The sequence below is a fragment of the Thermobia domestica genome, chromosome 1 (genome assembly GCF_964235325.1).
Source record: "Thermobia domestica chromosome 1, izTheDome1.hap1.1, whole genome shotgun sequence".
In the NCBI taxonomy this organism is placed as follows: Eukaryota; Metazoa; Arthropoda; class Insecta; order Zygentoma; family Lepismatidae; genus Thermobia; species Thermobia domestica.
In genome coordinates, this window is record NC_137454.1 from 388,929,046 (window position 1) to 388,948,436 (window position 19,391).

The following is a 19,391-nucleotide window of genomic DNA, read 5'->3' on the forward strand; positions in this document are numbered from 1 at the left end:
AACAATTCCTAATTTCTTTGTAAAACATTTTGTAAAAACTGAAAAGTTACGTTTGAAAATTTCATTTTGTAACAACTAAAAGTTATATGTTGTAAAATAACATTTTGTAAGAACTAAAAAGTTACGTTATAACGTAGAATTTTGTAACTGCTAAAAATTGCATTGCAAAATAACATTTTTGTAAATGTTGAAAGTTACGTAGTAAAATAGCATATTGTAAGTATTAAATTTTATATGTTGTAAAATAATACTTTGCAAGAATTGAAAAGTTACGTTGTTAAACATATTTTGTAAGTGCTAAAAGTTACTTGTAAAATAACATTTCATAAGAACAGAAAAGTTATGTTGAAAAATAATATTTTGTAAGAAATAAGAAGTTATGTTATGAACTAGAATTTTGCAATTGCTAAAAGTTGCATGATAAAATAACATTTTTGTAAATGCTGAAAGTTACGTTGTAAAATAGCATATTGTAAGTGTTAAAATTTATACGTTGTAAAATAATATTTTGTAAGAATTGAAAAGATACGTTGTTAAACACATTTTGTAAGAGCTAAAAGCTACGTTGCAAAATAGCATTTTGTAAGAACAGAAATTTATATTGCAAAATAGTATTTTGTAAGTGCTAAAAGTTACGTTGTAAAATAGCATTTTGTATATAAGTACTAGAAGTTACGTTATATTTCTTATAAAGATACTCATTCAATTATACCTCTAATACCTCTACCTCTAATGAACTTATTGGAAGATATACGGATGACATGAATTGCCTTTTTTCTCTCCCTTGTTGGCCAGGGCCACTATGACCATCCGTGTATCGTCAGAAGAAGACGAAGGTTGGGCCACACGTGAGGGTTGTAATGTTTTCCACCAAGTTAAAGAGTTGTTCCACACATGTATTCCTGCCGTGACCATGGTGGTTCCTTTCAACCTTCGTTGCCCGCATCTACTTTTATTTCTCTCCTCCAACGTTAGACACATAAAGGGATACCTCAGTTTGAGACAAACACTGGCAGATTTTTTTCCCATTCTGCTTTTTTTTCTATTCAGGATGGACATTTTACGGTGCGGAAGCATTCAGAAGAATAAAAGGTTTAATCCTTGTAGTAAATTGGTAATTCTTTACGAAAAACGCATTTTTTGAGTTCATAATTACGAGTTTAGCCCTAAGTTCATCCAGCTTGACTCTTCACCAATTTCGAACAAATAGTGTAAATTTTAAGCCACATAATGAACATACAAAGAAAAAGTTTAGCATTTTTTGTAGCAACATTTTTTAGTACTTTCAAATGCTATTACACTATGTAAGCTTTTATTTAGCACTTGCAAAGCTATTTTACAATATATGTTCTTATATCTACAAAATTTTATTATTTTAAGTTTTCCTCGCAAGTTTAGTTTGTAGGCCTCAATACATAAGGTTTCAGGTTCGATTCCCAGTCTTCGAACGCAATGCAGTAGTTCAGATCCAACTTTAAACTCCATACCTTGTCCTACATTGTGTTGCGACTAACGAGGACTTAAATACAAATTAACCAATGAACCAAATGCTATTTTAGTGTAAAGTGTTTCACAACTTACAAAATACCAGTTTGTTTGGTCGAATTAACCTTTCTGTAGCGAGGTTGTATGAGACGTAGGAATCTGAATCACATGAGCTCCGACCGTGAATCAAACCCGGGTTTCCTTCATCAATGACACGTAAAATTGCTTTACAGCAGTTTTTCAGTTCTAACGAAGTGTTATTTTACAACGTAACTTTTAGCACTTGCGAAAGGCAATTTTGCAATTAGGGATGCGCACGAGACAAGATTTGTGGCTGTCTCGTCTCGAAAATGTGCTGTAAAAATGATGACTCGACTCGAAAAATGTATATTTCTCCATTGGAAGAGCAGTGTCTCGACTCGAATTTTGTCAGGAAAATCCTGTCTCAACTCGTCTCCTGCGCATCCCTATTTGCAATATAGTATAACTTTTCAGTTCTTACAGAATATAATTTTACAACGTAACTTTTAGCACTTGCAAAAGGCAATTTTGCAATTAGGGATGCGCACGAGACAAGATTTGTGACTGTCTCGTCTCGAAAATGTGCTGTAAAAATGATGTCTCGACTCGAAAAATGTATATTTCTCCATTGGAAGAGCAGTGTCTCGACTCGAATTTTGTCAGGAAAATCCTGTCTCGACTCGTCTCGTGCGCATCCCTATTTGCAATATACTATAACTTTTCAGTTCTCACAGAATGTAATTTTACAACGTAACTTTTAGCACTTATAAAATTGAATTTTGCCACATAACTTTTCAGTTCTTACAAAATGTTATTTTACAACGTAACTTTTAGCATTTACGAAATGCTGTTTTACAACGTAATTTTTCAATACTTACGTACAAAATGCTTCTTGAGCCAAGAAGCAAGATGGTCTAGACGTGAATATGAACGATATCGAATTCTGAACTTGGAACATGTACGACAAAATTGATAGTTTAATCCTTCGAAGTGTGACATTATTGTTTTTGATTCCCACTTGTGACAGAAAGTTGAAAGCTTCTCTCTGGGAAGCATTTTCCCTAGCTGGTGAACTGAAAGACATTTTAAATACATTGCTGGGAACAGAATAAAATGACGGTGTAGAAAAACTGGTATCATGCACGGTATGAGAGAGAAGTGTTTGGAAATGAAATGAAATCTTTCAGTTTAACGTCCCACGATTATGCCCGTTAGGCTAAGGGAGACGGATGATTAAAGCATTGAATGATAATGAAAGGATTGGTGGGCTGAGAATGTGGGAGGAAACGTAAGCACACTGAGAAAACCCACGGACACGATGTTATACATCGCAATCTTACTTGGCCGGGGATCGAACCAAAGACCCCACCCACCGGAGGTAAGCACTCTACCACTAAGCCAATGTGCTCCCAGATAAGTGTTTGAATGTGTATGGCGAATATGTTGTAAAGTAGAGTAGGATAAATAGGCTGTAAACCATAAATCTTTCGCATAAATCTATATCATTTTATCATTTGTATCTTTTGTATTGTTCTCGGAAAAATTACGTTTTAGGACTTACAAAATGCTATTTCACACATATCATTTTAGTATTTACAAAACGCAACTTAAGAACGTAACTTTTTTAGTATTTCCGAAATAGTACTTTGTACTTTAACGTCTTAGTACTTACAAAGTGCTGTTTACAATATAAATTTTAGTAGTTATAAAATACTATGTTGAAACGTAACTTTGTTTTTAGTATTTACAAAACGGTATGCTATAAGTGAATTAGAGTTTAGAGTTTCTTTCAGTACCAATAGGGATGTGCATGAGACAAGATTTGAGGCTGTCTCGTCTCGAAAATGTGCTGTAAAAGTGATGTCTCGACTCGAAAAATGTATATTTTACTATTGGAAGAGCGGTGTCTCGACTCAAATTTTGTCAGAAAAATCCCTAAGTACCAATGCTATATGAGAGGTGGACCTAGAGCCTAACGTACAGTCAGGGACAAAAGTTCTTCCTGTTTTATGAAATGAAATCTTTGAGTTTTATGTCCTACGATTATGCCGGCTAGGGTAAAGGAGACGGTGATGATGAGAAATTAATGAAATGGTGAAATGAAGAAGGTGGAAGGAAACGGGAGAACTTCGAGGAAACCCACGTACACGGTGTTTGTCCTTCACTGCTGAAATTAGTTTCGTAAATAACTTCAGAATAAAAGGACAATTTGAGTATAGTTTTCAGTAAAAAAAACCAATGTAATTTTCTGTACGTTTCGGCCACATCACCTTTGTACGTTAGAACCATACCATCGTTATTCTCAAAATAAATCTTACCAAACGGAAAGAACTTTTGTCCCTGACTGTACAATATATATATATATATATTTTTTTTTTTACTTGAGAAGGAGTCTGTGGTTATTGTGGTTATAAGCTACATATAAGTGTAACGCAGTAACAGTCCAGTAGCGTAACGCAAAAATGTCGGCCCCTCCCCACAGGATTATTTTTGGGTCCTCTTCCCATGCCCATTAACTTCCCACTATATTGTGTCCCTGTAGAAGACAATGGTCAATGAATCCATGGAATATAATAAAATTACAATTAAAATTAATACTCACCGAAAAAGGCAAAAATTATTTTCCCTTAACCTTCGAGTGCTGAGATGATTTTTTAAACTGATGTTGCTAGAATGGATGAATTTTCACACAGAGCATATTTTTCTTTTTTGAAGTAAATAACGTTGTTCAGGAAAATGGATATTTCATATTCAGCTCACTTTTTGTAGCCTATAGTTCTTGGTATTTGCTTCACGGTGGGCCCCCAAAACTTGCGGGCCTCCCAGCACTGCAGGCCCTGTGGGCCCCTCAGTTACGCCACTGCATTTATCTACCAACAAAACTGAATGATACAGATTCGGTTCCCAGTAGGGACGGAAATTCTTTCTCGCTAAACTCTTGTTCCAACACTGCTCAGGAATTTATCAACGAAACGTAAAGTCGATCCAGTCGTGTTGCTGATTAGTACTGTTAAAATTCGACGATTCAACAGTAAAATATTCGACTGTTGGAATAATTTTTGAGTAACGAATAATTTGTCGAACAGTTATTTGCATAATGGATGATTATTCGAACACTTATTCAAATAATGGATGATTATTTGAGCAATTTTCAGATAACGGATAATTATTCAAATAACGGATGATTATTCGAACATTATTCAGATAATGGATAATCATTCGAACAATTATACCCCCTCGGAAAACGGATAATTATTCCAACAATAATTCGAGTAACGGATAATAATTCGAATAAGACGTAATTATTCGAACAATTATTCAGATAATAGATAATCATTCGAACAATTATTTGGATAACACATGATTATTCAAACAATCAATCATTCGAGTAACGGATAATCATTCAAACAATTATTCAGATAACGGATAATTATTCGAGTAATTGTTCGAATATTGATAACAAATATTCGAATATTCAAATAATAGCAGAAATATTTTTGAATTATTAGTTAAGTAATTTTACCAGCACTAGTGGTGACTATATCACCACCTGAATATGTCGAGGTCTAGAGAACATGGAGCGTTACCTCCACCCAGCCCTTGGCCCTCATATAGTCTGCCTCGAACTGGAGGCATCCATGCATATTTTTTACCTTGAGTATGTAAATGATATTACATGACTAACCCGAAATTAAGTATTGAAAACGGATGCTCAGTAACAGCTATTTTGCCTGTTGTGCAAAGAGGTCCAGACTTTAGAATATGTAAACTTGTGGTAGAGAACATGATGTACAGAAAAAAAAAGAGAGAGAGAGAATACTTTTCCCCATCATACACGAGAGAGCAAAAACATGCTCAACGCTGTTCACGTGGTTTTAACTCAATAGAAACACCTGCGGTTTTGACGTGTGTTTAGGGTTGCCATATTTTAAAATTAGAAAAGTGGGGGATTCTGATGTGAACTTGTGTATTACAAATACTGACCTAGGATCTTTCGGGCCATTTTTTTTTTTTTTTTTTTTTAGTGATTTCTTTGTTAAGTGACACTTCCGGTGTACTTTTCTAACAAAACTAAAGTAAAACTAATTTAGTTTTTGCCTTTAATGTTCTATTAAGTTCAACAAGTGTAAAGTAAGTATTACAGTAAAATACCGTATCTGTAATTGTAAGAATATCTGTAAGGCAAGTTTTTTTAAAGCCATATACGGTAAATATTGTTCATACGATTTCTATCTAAGAAACTCAAAATGATTTATATGAAGTCATAATTCAAGTATGTTTGTCGCAACATCCACAAACAAATATTCATTCGTATAGAACCTCCAATACATTACATTAAAAGCACGAACTACACAAAGAAAACCACTGTGCATGAGAGCAAATCTCTTATTAGCAAACGACTCTGCGCTCGCGCACTGGGCAAATAGCACACAACCTGAGCCTGAGCCTTAGCCTGAGTGCCAGTCCAAATTTAACCCAATCACGATTGAGATTGACACAGAGATGTAGCGGTTTACATTGAATATAACAACACTTTATCAACAAAGTCGTCTTAGATTTTTCTCCAATCCAAAAACGCGGGTGGTTTCTCGTGATTAAGAGATAATTAAGCGGGGGACGAATATAGGACCTGAAAATCGGGTGATACCCGGTAAAATCGGGTAATATGACAACCCTACGTGTGTTGTGAAAATAGAAGTATGTTCGAAGTAGCCCAGTGATTGCTGAAAACTAATCTTGTTTTTTTTTCGATACTAAGCGTAGTAGTTTCAGGTCTGCAGGCAAAACGTTATCGTAGACAAAAGTCTTCAGCTTATGTCGAAAGTTCTTTCCCGGCAATGTTGAAAACATTTTTTCTCTTTCCTCTAACTTGGGCGAAAGAATACTTATTTTTCGCTTCTGTACGTCGATTTTCAAATGGTTTCTCTTTCTGATTTGCTCTATCAGCTGGCCCAATGGTTATTGTGCGCGCCTTTGGTTCGAATCTTCAGTAGGAGAACATTTAAAAATGAACGTATTACGGTTGTTCGGATTCTACATTAAATTGTAGGTCCTTATTTCATACAGCCTCAATGCTGAAACGGATGCAAAACTCCAATTAAAACAATGAAAAAGTTCCCTTCCGTTTTTTTTTTTTTCACAAATTCTCCGACCTCACGTTGGTTATTGGTTTGCAGTCTGGAGATCCCAGGTTCGAATCTGGTAGTAGGCTATCTTGGCTAGTCTTTTACCAGTTCTTGCATCTCAGTTCCTCGATGGTAAAGTATGTCGAATTATATGTTTAAATATACACTCTAGTCGATTCCTTGCACCCTCTTTCCTTGTTGTGGCGCACAATGGTTCAGTGGTACAGCGCTTAGCTCTGGTGAGTGGGGTCCCTGGTTCGATCTCCGGCCAAGTAAGTTTGTGGTAGACAACATCGTGTCCATGCCCGTTTCCTCCCACATTCTCATTACATCATTTAATTACCTTAACCGTCCGTCTCCCTTAGCCTAGAGGACATAATCGTGGGACGTTAAACTAAAGGATTTCATTTTTATCTTTCCTTGTTGTTTGGTGATTTTCCTTCTTGTTTGGCGATTTTCCTTCTTGTTTGGTGATTTTCCTTGTTGTTTGGTGATTTTCCTTCTTGTTTGGTGATTTTCCTTGTTCTTTGGCGATTTCCCTTGTTTTTTGGTGATTTTCCTTGTTGTTTGGTGATTTTCCTTCTTGTTTGGTGATTTTCCTTGTTCTTTGGCGATTTCCCTTGTTGTTTGGTGATTTTCCTTGTTGTTTGGTGATTTTCCTTGTTGTTTGTATGATAATTTTGTAAAGTAAATAAATAATTTTTTTTTATCATGCTTCAATTACATTTATCATTTGCGAAAAAGATGAAATTTCCGATTTTATGTCACACATTTACGTCCTTTAGACTATGATTCAATTGATACAACTTACCCTTTCTGACAGTTGCTTTCCTCTGTTTTTTTTTTTTTTTTTTTTTTCATCTGCACGTGATCATAACAGTCAGCCAAGAAGGACTGTTTCTATGGTAACAGCACGTTCAGCCAATTATAGTGGCTCGTTTCTCTCACTCTGCAATAGTAAACATTCCACCCTTTCCGCACGTTGCCAGTTTGAATATAAACAAATACACATTGTTTTAGTCGAATGTCAACTTAAGTAGTGGACCTGGTGGTTATTGAAAGCATTCTTTTTAGTCCTTTTTTGTGTCATTTAGCATTCTATATTTAGTAAATGTTAATATGGAACAAGAAACAATTCACTTGTTCTCATCGTGTAGTTTCAATATTCGACGCAAAAGCTGGCAACGCAGCATTGAGCACCATGTGCGCGCAGCAAGCTGTCACAAGGGAAAAGTAGTATCTATTGTAGTTTAAAGGCGACGGATAATTAGTGAAAGTGAATCATTATAAAAATGATTGGTGGATTAAGAATATATGAGGAAACGTGAGAACTTCGAGAAAAGCTACAGATACAGTGTTGTGTACCACAAGCTGACACGCTAGTTAGATTAAACTAGGGAACCCTCGCATCAGAAGCGACCGCTCTACCACTAAACCACCGTTCTCCTATCAATTAGTGGTGATTTTTAACTTAAAGAACATATGTATGAGGTCTTAGTAGTAAGTGCGCTACCCTATCGAAATTTTGTACCCCTGGGTGGTTCTATGCATCCCTGTGGGTGTTCCTAGGTACTTCCAATCCAAGACCTCTGAGATGGTTCCCTGGTCCCTGAAAGAGGGGTCCAGGGGTACAAAACTTCTATAGGGTGGCGCACTTTCTACGACTATCAATTACCAAATATTGTGTTTTGATGATTCCCAAATTTAAGGAGTGGGCCAATGTTCTCCTCCCACATTTCAGTAGGGGAACATCAATGTACCCATGTCCTATAAAAGGGAATGGACCCCTGTACACATTCATATAACCATATAAGGTAATAAGACCTCATCAAAGAGGAAAAATTAGGTCAAAAACCTCTGAAATTTAATTCTTTGGCAATTTTTTACCCATGAAAGATAACGAGAAAGACCACCCATACTTGTAGTGTTATATGTTAAGGTCCTAAAGATGGTCCTAAGGTCCTACCACATATGTTTTGACGATTCCCAAATTTAAGGTGTGGGCCAATGTGCCTCTCACGAAATTTATTGGTGGACCAAAGCACCCCTGTCAAAATTTAAAGAGGATGATTTTATGCACCCCTGGCAATGACCCCTGAGCAGAGACCATGGTTCCTGGGTGAGTGGCACGGAATTTCGTCCAACTGACAAACTTTAGAGAACGTTGATTCCTATTACGTCATACCACGTGATCAGGTCACGTGACATTCCTCAGCCAATCTGAGCGAAGTTAGGCCAGGTGGCCCAAATACTACTATCTTAAACTAACCCTGTAAGAAATCACTTCTAAATGAACTAAATCAGATAATGTAATAGAAGTAATAATAATAATAATAATAATAATAATAATAATAATAATAATAATAATAATAATAATAATAATAATAATAATAATAATAATAATAATAATAATCTACTCACCTGACATTTCTCGGCTGACATTAGTATCTGGAAGAGACTGGGTGGTTGGGCCATAAACATGGGCGCTGGACCCACGAATCCTTCTCCTACCATATCAGGCTTCGGCGGATGCTGAGGGGGTCCCGGGAACATCAGTGGGGGTAGCTTCGGAGGCTCGTGCGACGTGGTACCTGGTACCCCCTCTTTATTCTTGGGTTTCCGGGGCCCGCGTTCGTGCTGAACTGCTACGGGGGAAAAACAGGTCACAAGTTATAATCCGACACTTAAAAGTACTCGTTTACAGATATTATCATATTCAAATATTTACCTATTTTTTATTTTTATTTTTCGTATTTACGTTGCGAGTGATACTGCTTGTTAGGCGAGGAGAGATATTTCGCAGTGGTGGATCCAAAAGTGATGTGAACTCCGTGAAGAAAAGACATAAATATTTTTGTGTTGTTTTGATGAGACAAGATGACAGAAGTTTCTTTTGTCACTATATTAGACCAATCACCTATTCTTGTTACAAACTAGATAATATCCCCAAATGATACAGTTGTAATATTTTGCGCCCATTTTGAACTTTCCATTAATTTGGCTTTCCGTAGCCCAGTGGCGAATCTAGAAAAAAGGCACACGCCCCCCCAAGGTAAAATATGATCCCTTTTGTGTTATTGTGAGAGACAAAAGTATTTTTTGTCAATATATTTGACCAATAATCTTTTACACACACACACACACACACACACATATATATATATATATATATATATATATATATATATATATATATATATATATATATATATATATATATATATATACATTGACGGATCTAGGATATGATCAAGGGAGCGGCAAAACCATAGTTTGCAGCTTTATCCAGTGTAAAGCAGAATTGAAGCCCATTTTATCCAGTGTATACCTCAGCGTATAGAGGGGCCTATAGCTCTTATAGCATCCTTGGATCCGGGATATATATATACAGACGAGGATGGTCCAGCATAGGATCAAGGACGGGGCTAAACCATAGTTTATGTTAAGACTATAAAACAATTTAAACTTCAAGCACAATTATATATATATATATATATATATATATATATATATATATATATATATATATATATATATATAACTCCATGGCCTATGCCGCGTTCACAAAAGCTCCCCACTGACTTCTATCCTTAGCTAACTGCATCCAGTTTCTACTTTGTGTTCCAATCTCTGCGAGATCCATCTTAATACTTTTCCTGCCATCTGCGCCTACGTTTTCCTAATGGTCGTTTTCCGATTGGTCTTCCAGTCAAGACCTTGAAAGCGTTTCTACTTTCTTCCTTTCTATCTACATGACCCGCTCACCTAAGCCTCCTAGACTTGACGACCCTAACAATGTTGGGTAAACCGTATATATATATATATATATGTGTGTGTGTGTGTGTGTGTAATGAAACCATTGACTTGGAGATCCCGGCTCTCGTGCCTTTGGTGTGTTAAGCCAGCTGTTTGGAAAGGTTAGATTCAACATGTATTTTTCTGTGTAACTCCGATTTTGGAAGACATTTATTTATAAATATTTCAAAGAATTGCAGTATAAGCGAACGATACATATTTATAATTTAATATTTACAGTTAAGCATTATACGTGGGAGATTGAAAACTCGGGGCCTTTGTTGTGTTACTACAAACGTATAAAAATCTTTTGGAAAGAGTCAGATCCGAGACACATTCTTTGCTTTATCTATTACTTGATGATTTTTGGAGTTAATTCGAAGCATTTTATGGACGATCTATATTTGAAAGTTAGTTTTCACTTCACGTTTCATAGATTCATACTTTCATTCTATACTTACAAGGAGTTCAGATATAAATAAACTTGCTGTATTACTCGTTTCTTAAGGGTATGGATAGGAAGTACCCATGCGCCTAAAATATCAATGTTTATCATGTAGAGACAAGAAACTGTTTACCGCTTAACACAAGAACGGAAAGTTTCCTTTTCTTAAGAGTCTTCATCCCGGCGAAATTAAAATACCGGTAATTTTACAGTAATTATGTGATATCTTCAAATAGATAAAAGATAATTGAAATATGGAACAAGAGCGCCCTAGACAATATTATTTTGCGTGAGGTACCGTTATCACAAGTCACCTAGTGGCTTTCCGTTTTCAGCTGTTTAGAAACGCGAAAATAAATGCCGATTTTCAAAATGGCTCGAAATCGAAAGCAGATAAGTGAGTCGTGATAACGATTTCTGATGTAAAATAATATTGTCTAGGGGTGCTCTTGTTCCACATTTTGATTATCTTTTATCTATTTGAAGATATCACATAATTACTGTAAAATTAGCGGTATTTTAATTTCGCCAGGATGAAGACTCTTAAGAAAAAAGTAGCAGTGTCTTGGATACACTACATGGAGAAGTTTGGTTTGTATGGCGTGATATTTTTTAACTAATATTGAAACCGGAAGTAATAGTAGATTCCAACCACTTCCCGTTTGAGTAGAGAGATTAGAGGGGAGATTGAATAAAATTCTTGGACGCTTGATTGATTGCAGAGAAAACAGCTTCTCGCTATCTGTTTGGCCTACCGCTTTTTGTTGTATATCGATCAACGTTAAAGCCGGAAATAGTAGATTTTTTTACCACTTCCGGTTTGAATAGAGGGTTAAAAGAGAAGTGGTATTTATTCTTCGGACGCTAAATCGAGTAAAAAAAAGCTCCTCGGTATCTCTTATCGTTTATACTCTATGTAGATCATTATTGAAACCGGAAGTTGTAGTGGATTTGTATTACTTCCGGTTGTAGTTAAGTGTTAAGAATGGAGACGAAATGTATTCTTGAGACGCTTAATCGATTGCAGGAAACTCTATCTCGCTCTCAGAGATAGATACATTACGTTTTTCCTCTATTGTGATTGAGGTTTAAACCTGAAATGGTTGGTTTCTTCTACTTCCGGTTTGAAAATGAAATCTTCTAATTTTACGTTCCACAGTTATACCGTGTAGGCTAAAGGAGACGATGATGATGAGAAATGAATTAATTGGTGGAATGAGCAAAAGGGGGAAGAAACGGGAGAACCCCAAGAAAACCCATGCATATGGTGTTTGTCCACTACAAAGCCCATTTTGCGCAAACTGGGATCGAACCAGAGACCCCAAGCACCAGAGATGAAACCTCTATCACGGAGCTACCATGACCCCGAACTTCCGGTTTGAATATCATTTCTATCAAGAAATTCGATCACCTAACGTTTGACCTTGTACATTCCATCCAAAATTGATGCTTATCCATCAAGCAGTTCTTGAAATTTTGTCTCCCGGACGGATTGATGGACACACGGACAGAAGAGGTAAATATATAAAAGAGCTTTGGTAAACCGAACTCATTAAAACCTATTTACCATCATCTACATTTTAAAAAAGGTATTCGCGAAATGAGCACCTGGACTCAATAACAAGAGAGAGTTCCAATTTGTTCAGATCTGCTTCATGTTTTTTTCCTGAAAGTTGTATCCTCCTTACAATCCCGATATAGCGCCTTAGCATTTCTATATGTTAGGTTCTTAGACAAGCATTTGAGCTACAGCTTCTTTCAGAATGTATATGTGGATTGATTGTTAGAATGGTCCATACGCTAGTGTCCCATTAGTGCATTGATATTATGACTAGGGATGCGCACGAGACGAGTCGAGACAGGATTTTCCTGACATAATTCGAGTCGAGCCAATAGAAAAATATACATTTTTTGAGTCGAGACATCACTTTTACTGCACATTTTCGAGACGAGACAGCCACAAATCTTGTCTCGTGCGCATCCCTAATTATGACATAAATTAAAAAAAAAAAAAACAATATTTACAGGTCATAATTTTGTGTCCTTAGCTACCGAAAAATATAAATTTTATTTCTCACGTGAATCACACTCATAATAAAATAAATCTAAAAAATATTTGACAAATGCTTTTAGTAGAATACATGCAAGCAAGTTACAAACTCTTTGCACAAGATATTTCATTTCGTTGTAAAGAAAGATTGGCTGAAGATGATGAAGGCGACGATAAAGAAGAAGAAGAAGAAGATGCGGGTACGAGCAAAGATCGGCCTTTCTTCATACTTCTTCTCTGATTTTTTAAACTTTATTTTATATGTATATGTCTGTATGTATATATATGTATATATAGAAAGGCAGAATCTTAATAGCGGGTTCCCTTCAGCCCGCTTGATTAATGGTATAGCTAATCCCCTCTTTCAAAGGATTTGCAATTTCTTCCTTAATGGGGATTGGCGTTGCAAATAGACTAAGAATCCAGCAGCTTCTAGCACCAACAACAAGAAGAAAAGGAAGACGTTTCTAAGAAGGAGTCTGTGTGTGTGTGTGCCGATTTGTCATTCGCCAAACGATAAAAAGCTTATTGAATCAGGCAGTACACCACGGCCCTTCCCACCGCCATTAATGACGCTTCTTGCAAGAAAGGCTGGTCGGTTGGCAGGCACGGGTGGAAGGTGAAGGGAGAGGAAACGAGTGGGAGGGGGAGATTGAGGCGTATTCAGAAACAGAGATCTTCTCAAGGAAGATGCTAGCAGTGTTGCCAACTCCAAGATCTCATTTATACCAAAATCAACAAGACTTTCCTATTAGTATTAGTATTATTTGACTACTATAATCTATTATTAATGTTATTAGGCAATATGGCATTATAATAAGGCTTATACAACCAGTTTGTAACGGGGTTCGAATTAAGTTCAGAACGCGACTAGTGTAATGTCTCTTCAGAATTAATTTCATCAGGGTCATTCATTTATTATGGCCTTCTTTAGCCAATAGAGAAGAATTATGGACATAAATTCAAAAATATAAGACTATACACTATATATATAGTCTTATATTTTAACGTTTCACAACTGAGGAGTTTAGTAAGAGAGGGAGGTATGCCATAAATCTGGAAAATTTTAGTTTTTTCCATTTCTAGTTTTCTACTGTCATATCTTATCTATTATGGGAACAACAAGCTATGCCACTTATCGAAGGTGGCTGGTATGTCAGTAGGGGAGTTACCAACAGTTGAACAGTAAAATAGTATAGAGTTGCTATTATCCGGTGCTAGCTTTCATATAACAAAAATAACTGCTGTGAAATTTTATACAACATTACCAGGCATAATCTTCTTCAAATATACCTATTTTGATATGGGACTCTTCAAAAAGGTACCATTTCATCACCCCAAAACCAGAAGAGATCTCGTGGTTGATTATCCTTATGTAACTACATTTCTTGAAGAAATACCAGTACTCTATTCATATGGAAGACCCATATCAGCCCTGAATCTAATGGCAATAATGCCTTATACTCGTCCAGTTTTTCACGGTGTTTACCAAAAACTAACATCAACACAAACAATAGACAGTGAAGATACTCCAGAAGACATGCTGTGTCTCTGTAAATCATATGAACACCTGTGAACATGATTTACAATCTGACAAAAATATTTCAGCCATATTAAAACTCTACGATGTACTACAACGTATATTGATTTTTCCACATGGGTATGCTAAAAGCATTATATACCATGCATTTTATAATACATTAAAATTCATATTTCTCATTTAGCATAATTTCTCTAACAGTAAGTTAAGAACTAAAAAGTTTGACCCTTTATTATACAAATTATAATGCAACACGATGCTTTAGAAAATTAGCTTTTTTGTCGAAGTGGCATAGTTCTCTCTCTCTCTCAGTAAATCTCTCAATTGTGACCTTGGAAAGGAAAGTCTTGGTGTAATGAGAGTGTGGAAGGAAATGGGAGAACTCACGGATATGATGTTATTGTCCCCAAATGCACATGGCCTGGTTTCAAACCAGGAATATCTTCCCTCAAATGTGACCACTCTATCAGTGAACTACGGTACTATTTCCAATAATAATAATAATAATAATAATAATAATAATAATAATAATAATAATAATAATAATAATAATAATAATAATAATAATAATAATAATAATAATAATTTAGCTGGAGTGTGTCAGCATATGGCTTTCTATAGTTGTTACTCTTGGCTTTCAAGTCTAGAACTCTCGACCTCTTAATATAATCAGAGTCTCATTTCATTCACAATATTGGGAGCCGCGGTGGCTCAGTGATAGAGCGTTCACCTCTGGTGCTTGGGGTCCCGGGTTCGATCCCAGCCCTCGCCAAGTGAACTTGTGGTGGACAAACACCGTGTGCGTGGATTTCCTCGGGGTTCTCTCGTTTCCTCCCACTTTCTTCATTCCACCATTTCATTCATTACTCATCATCACCGTCTTCTTTAGCCTAACCGGCATAATCGTGGGACGTAAAACTCAAAGATTTCATTTCGTTTTCATTCACAATATTAGATCAACATCGAGCCCTATCGAACCCAGGACCATTCTAGTACACAGACTGTTTATGGCACAATCATCAATACCAATACAATAACAATAACAATAACAATAGAGAATCGATGGCTAAGTGGTAGAGTTATTACCTCTAGTAGAAAGGACCTTGGTTCGATCCCAGGTGCACAACATTGCATCTGGGAGTTTTCTTGAGGTTCTTCCGTCTCCTCCCACATTTTTATTAGATCAATTCTTGTATAATCATGCACCGTCTTTAGCCTAAAGCCATAACCATAGGACGTAGAAGTCAGAGATTTGATTTCATTCTCTATGGGAACAAGAGCTTTCTTCACGGATTATTCCTCCGTGCTTTTCAAACCGTTATCCGGAAGTTGTATTTTGCACCATATTTTTGGGAATAGTATTATATGCTTCTGTGTAAAAAAAAAAAAAAAAAAAAAAAAAGTTGGATATGTTTTTTAAGCTGGAATGATCTTGATGTGCATTATGTGATATATATAATACACTGAAAATTTAAATCAAGAAGGATGGTTGAAATTGACTGATGAAATTTTGAAGATTAAAAACACAGGACTTGGTTTATTAATGTTTTACAAGAGTGTAATTTAATATGTTAATTCTTTACAAGTGTGCACTCTGATTAATTAATGCTTTACAACTATACAATTTGATTCATTAATACTGTACAAGTCCAAAATTTAAGGGTGGGCCAAGGTCCTTCTGCCAAAATTTAGATGGGTGATCCCACGCACCTCTGACCATAACCCTTGAGCAGGGACCCAAGGATCAAAATTTCACCCAACTGACATAATTAGACTCTTCTTACTAATTCTATGGCTTGTGGAACCCGGAGGTTGAATGTCACGTTCACTATAGTTCTCCATTGACTTTTGTCCTTAGCCAACTGGATCCAGTTTCTACTTTGGAGATCCATCTTGAAATTATGTTTCCATCTGCGCCTAGATCTTCCTAATGGTTATTTTCCAATAGAACTCCCTACTATCTTAAAAGCGTTTCTACTTTCTTCCATCCTGGCTACCTGACCTGCCCATCAGGGGCCTCCTAGACTTGATGACTTTAACAACGTTTGGCAAACTGTACAAATTATTCAGTTCCTCATTATGAAGTTTCCGCCATTCACTATTTCCGTTCCTTTTGGGTCCGAATATACGTCCCAGGATTTTGTTCTCAAATACTTTCAGTCTACGTTCTTCCCTCAGAGTAAAAGATCATGTTTCGCAACCATACAGAACAACAGGCATGACTATCGTGTTAATATTTTAAGGTTCAAATTTCTCGGCAGAATTCCCAACAGAAAATATTTTGACTCAATAATAACACAAATTCCCTGTTTTTAGTCGACTGTTAGCCTAATATTGATCCTGGGTATTTGAAAGTATCCACTTTATCAAAAGTATTATTTGACATTTTAACGTATCCACAATTTGCTGTATTACGATCCCAACGAACTTCCACATATTTAGTTTTCTCTGCATTTACTTCTAAAGCCATGTCCCTGAAAGCGTTTAATAAGACCTCTGCATTTCTTTGTATTGTTCTCCTATCATCCCCTATTAAATTTACATCATCAGGATATGCCATAACCTGGTGAATGCCGTTCAACTCTAGGCCCTGGTTGCTATCTTTGATTTTCCTTATAGCGTATTCCAAGACAAAGTTGAATAATAATGGCGACAACGCATCTCCTTGTTTCAGACTATTCGCAATATTAATAGAAGAGACAAAACAAAAATCAAATGATCTTCTTAAACTTACAGGGCATAGAGTAAGAGGTTAAATGTTTCATTCTATTATTATTATTATTATTATTATTATTATTATTATTATTATTATTATTATTATTATTATTATTATTATTGAAGTTTAACGTCATTTTTATCACTAAGATTATTTGAAATGTGGACTTCAGCTTAAGGAGGAGAATACTTTGAACGCTTTCCCACCGGGAATCTAATCCGGGAACCTGTACATCAAAATCGCGCATCCTAGCCACTAGTTCTGGTTTTAATTTGTCCTGTTCAGATTTTAAATGAAAATTCATGGGAATTGGCTGAGATTTCAGGATGCTATTAAATACCGCGAACTGTACGGTAAATGAAGCTAACGTTTGGTGTTGTATTGCGTGATATGGCATCACTGAAAGTAGATAGTTCTTCATGTCCTCCTTCTCCTTTCTTCTGCTGTTAAGAAAGAGGCCAAAAAGAAGAAAGAGAAGGAAAAAAGTCCAGGTGGATGAAGTGAAAGACGAAATAGAAGCGAGCAGCAAAGGAGTCACGAGAGCGGAAAAACGATCGACTTAACGAACAGAAAACGAAAGAGAGAGAGAGAGAGAGAGAGAGAGAGAGAGCAAAAAAGAGAGTTTCGCAGGAGCCAATCAATACCCATCCAGTCATTGGGAAGATCGGCTCAAGCTGTTTGCCACCTTCTACTTTCCGAATGATATAAGGAAGTAACAGCCAACCAACCACACACACACACACATGGTGTGTAGTGTTAGATATATAGAAGGTAAAGTGGAGATGTTGTGATGTCAACATCAGAAGACATCTCTGTTTTCCTTTCTTTCTCTGATGTAGTCGTTTCCTTGGTGATGGGAGATCAACGAACAACAAAAAATTGCTTCCACAAATACTGCTTACTCGTCTACTGATAGGATGACTATTAGAGATAAAGTCTAATAATAAACGACGTTACGCTAATCCTAATAATAAACACTTGCTACCTGCATTATCTCTTACCTGCCTAATGCTAATAGATGTTGCTACCTGCTCTATCTCTTGCCTGCCTCTTGGCTGCGCCGTAGAGTTAGGCAACCACTTTTTCACATAAGTATGGTTGGTAATCTATTTACGTATTGTACGGTGTAAGTGAACCACCGTATATGAACAGTTGATATACACAATACGAACAATTTCAAACGACGCTTTTCAAACTTCCAAATATGCTATACATAAGTATGGAAAGCCTTATAGTACAGCTATATTCGTCAGTCTGTAGACAGGTATGACAGCAGAAGTGGTTAGAGATAGCGAGAAACGGCCCTATTATGGACTCAGAGTCCCGACAATACATCTAATTTCTTCTCTTGCCCTTCTATTACAGCCAGAAATAGAAGAAATATTCCTTTTCACCATCAAGCAAAAACAGAAAGATAAGGCAAGAAACAGTTTTTGGATTTGGTTTCAGTGCATCAATAATATGGTTCATCTTCACCCTTATCCTTCTATCGAAACCGGAAGTTGTTAAACTATAAGTTCCGGTTTCAGCAAAGTTTGGAAGTTTACCGTGGTTCTTATTGTAATATTCTGTAGATTAACGATACACGGTTTTCCTCTAAGCTGTTATTATAAAAGATGTCTGTACAGTTTATACACAATGTTACAAATAAGTAATTTTCTATTTGTCTCTAAAAGTTCTTTGCAGTTGCACCTTCTTGCCGTTGCAGTTGTGTTAAAAGGAACCGTTTGTTCGTTGCAGCGCAGAAGAAGGATTAAGATGTCCTGCCCGTTGCAGCTCGGAGATAAGTGAGGATACCTCTTGCCCATTGCAGCTCAGAGGTGAAGTAATTATATTCTTCCCGTTGCAGCTTGGAGATAGCTGAGGATATTTCTTAGCCATTTCAGCTCAGAGGTGGGGTAATTATTTTCTGCCCGTTGCAGCTCGGAGATAGCTGAGGATATTTCTTTGCCATTGCAGCTCAAAGGTGGGGTAATTATCTTCTGCCCGTTGCAGCGCGGAGATAGCTGAGGATATTTCTTGGCCATTGCAGCTCAGAGGTGGGATAATTATCTTCTGCCCGTTGCAGCTCGGAGATAGCTGAGGATATTTCTTGGCCATTGCAGCTCAGAGGTAGGATTACAGGAGCCTCTTTCGCCCGTTGCAGCTTGGAGAGATAGGTAAGATCGGACTTCAAAACACGCCCATTGCTTATGAGAAATTATTGGTATATC

At 36.5% G+C, this 19,391-nt stretch overlaps 1 protein-coding gene across 2 annotated transcripts in view; it reads right to left on the minus strand.

Annotated features, from left to right (window-relative positions):
* The window catches only part of dsf (nuclear receptor dissatisfaction), a 189,342-nt gene that overhangs the window by 42,568 nt on the left and 127,383 nt on the right, over positions 1 to 19,391 (minus strand). Inside the window, exon 4 of one of the 2 annotated variants that reach the window (XM_081732404.1) lies at positions 9,054 to 9,274. In XM_081732404.1, coding sequence (XP_081588530.1) covers positions 9,054 to 9,274 — 221 coding nt within the window. Of the gene's footprint in view, positions 1 to 9,053; positions 9,278 to 19,391 lie in introns of both variants that reach the window. The other variant, XM_081732403.1, reaches the window with a different exon arrangement.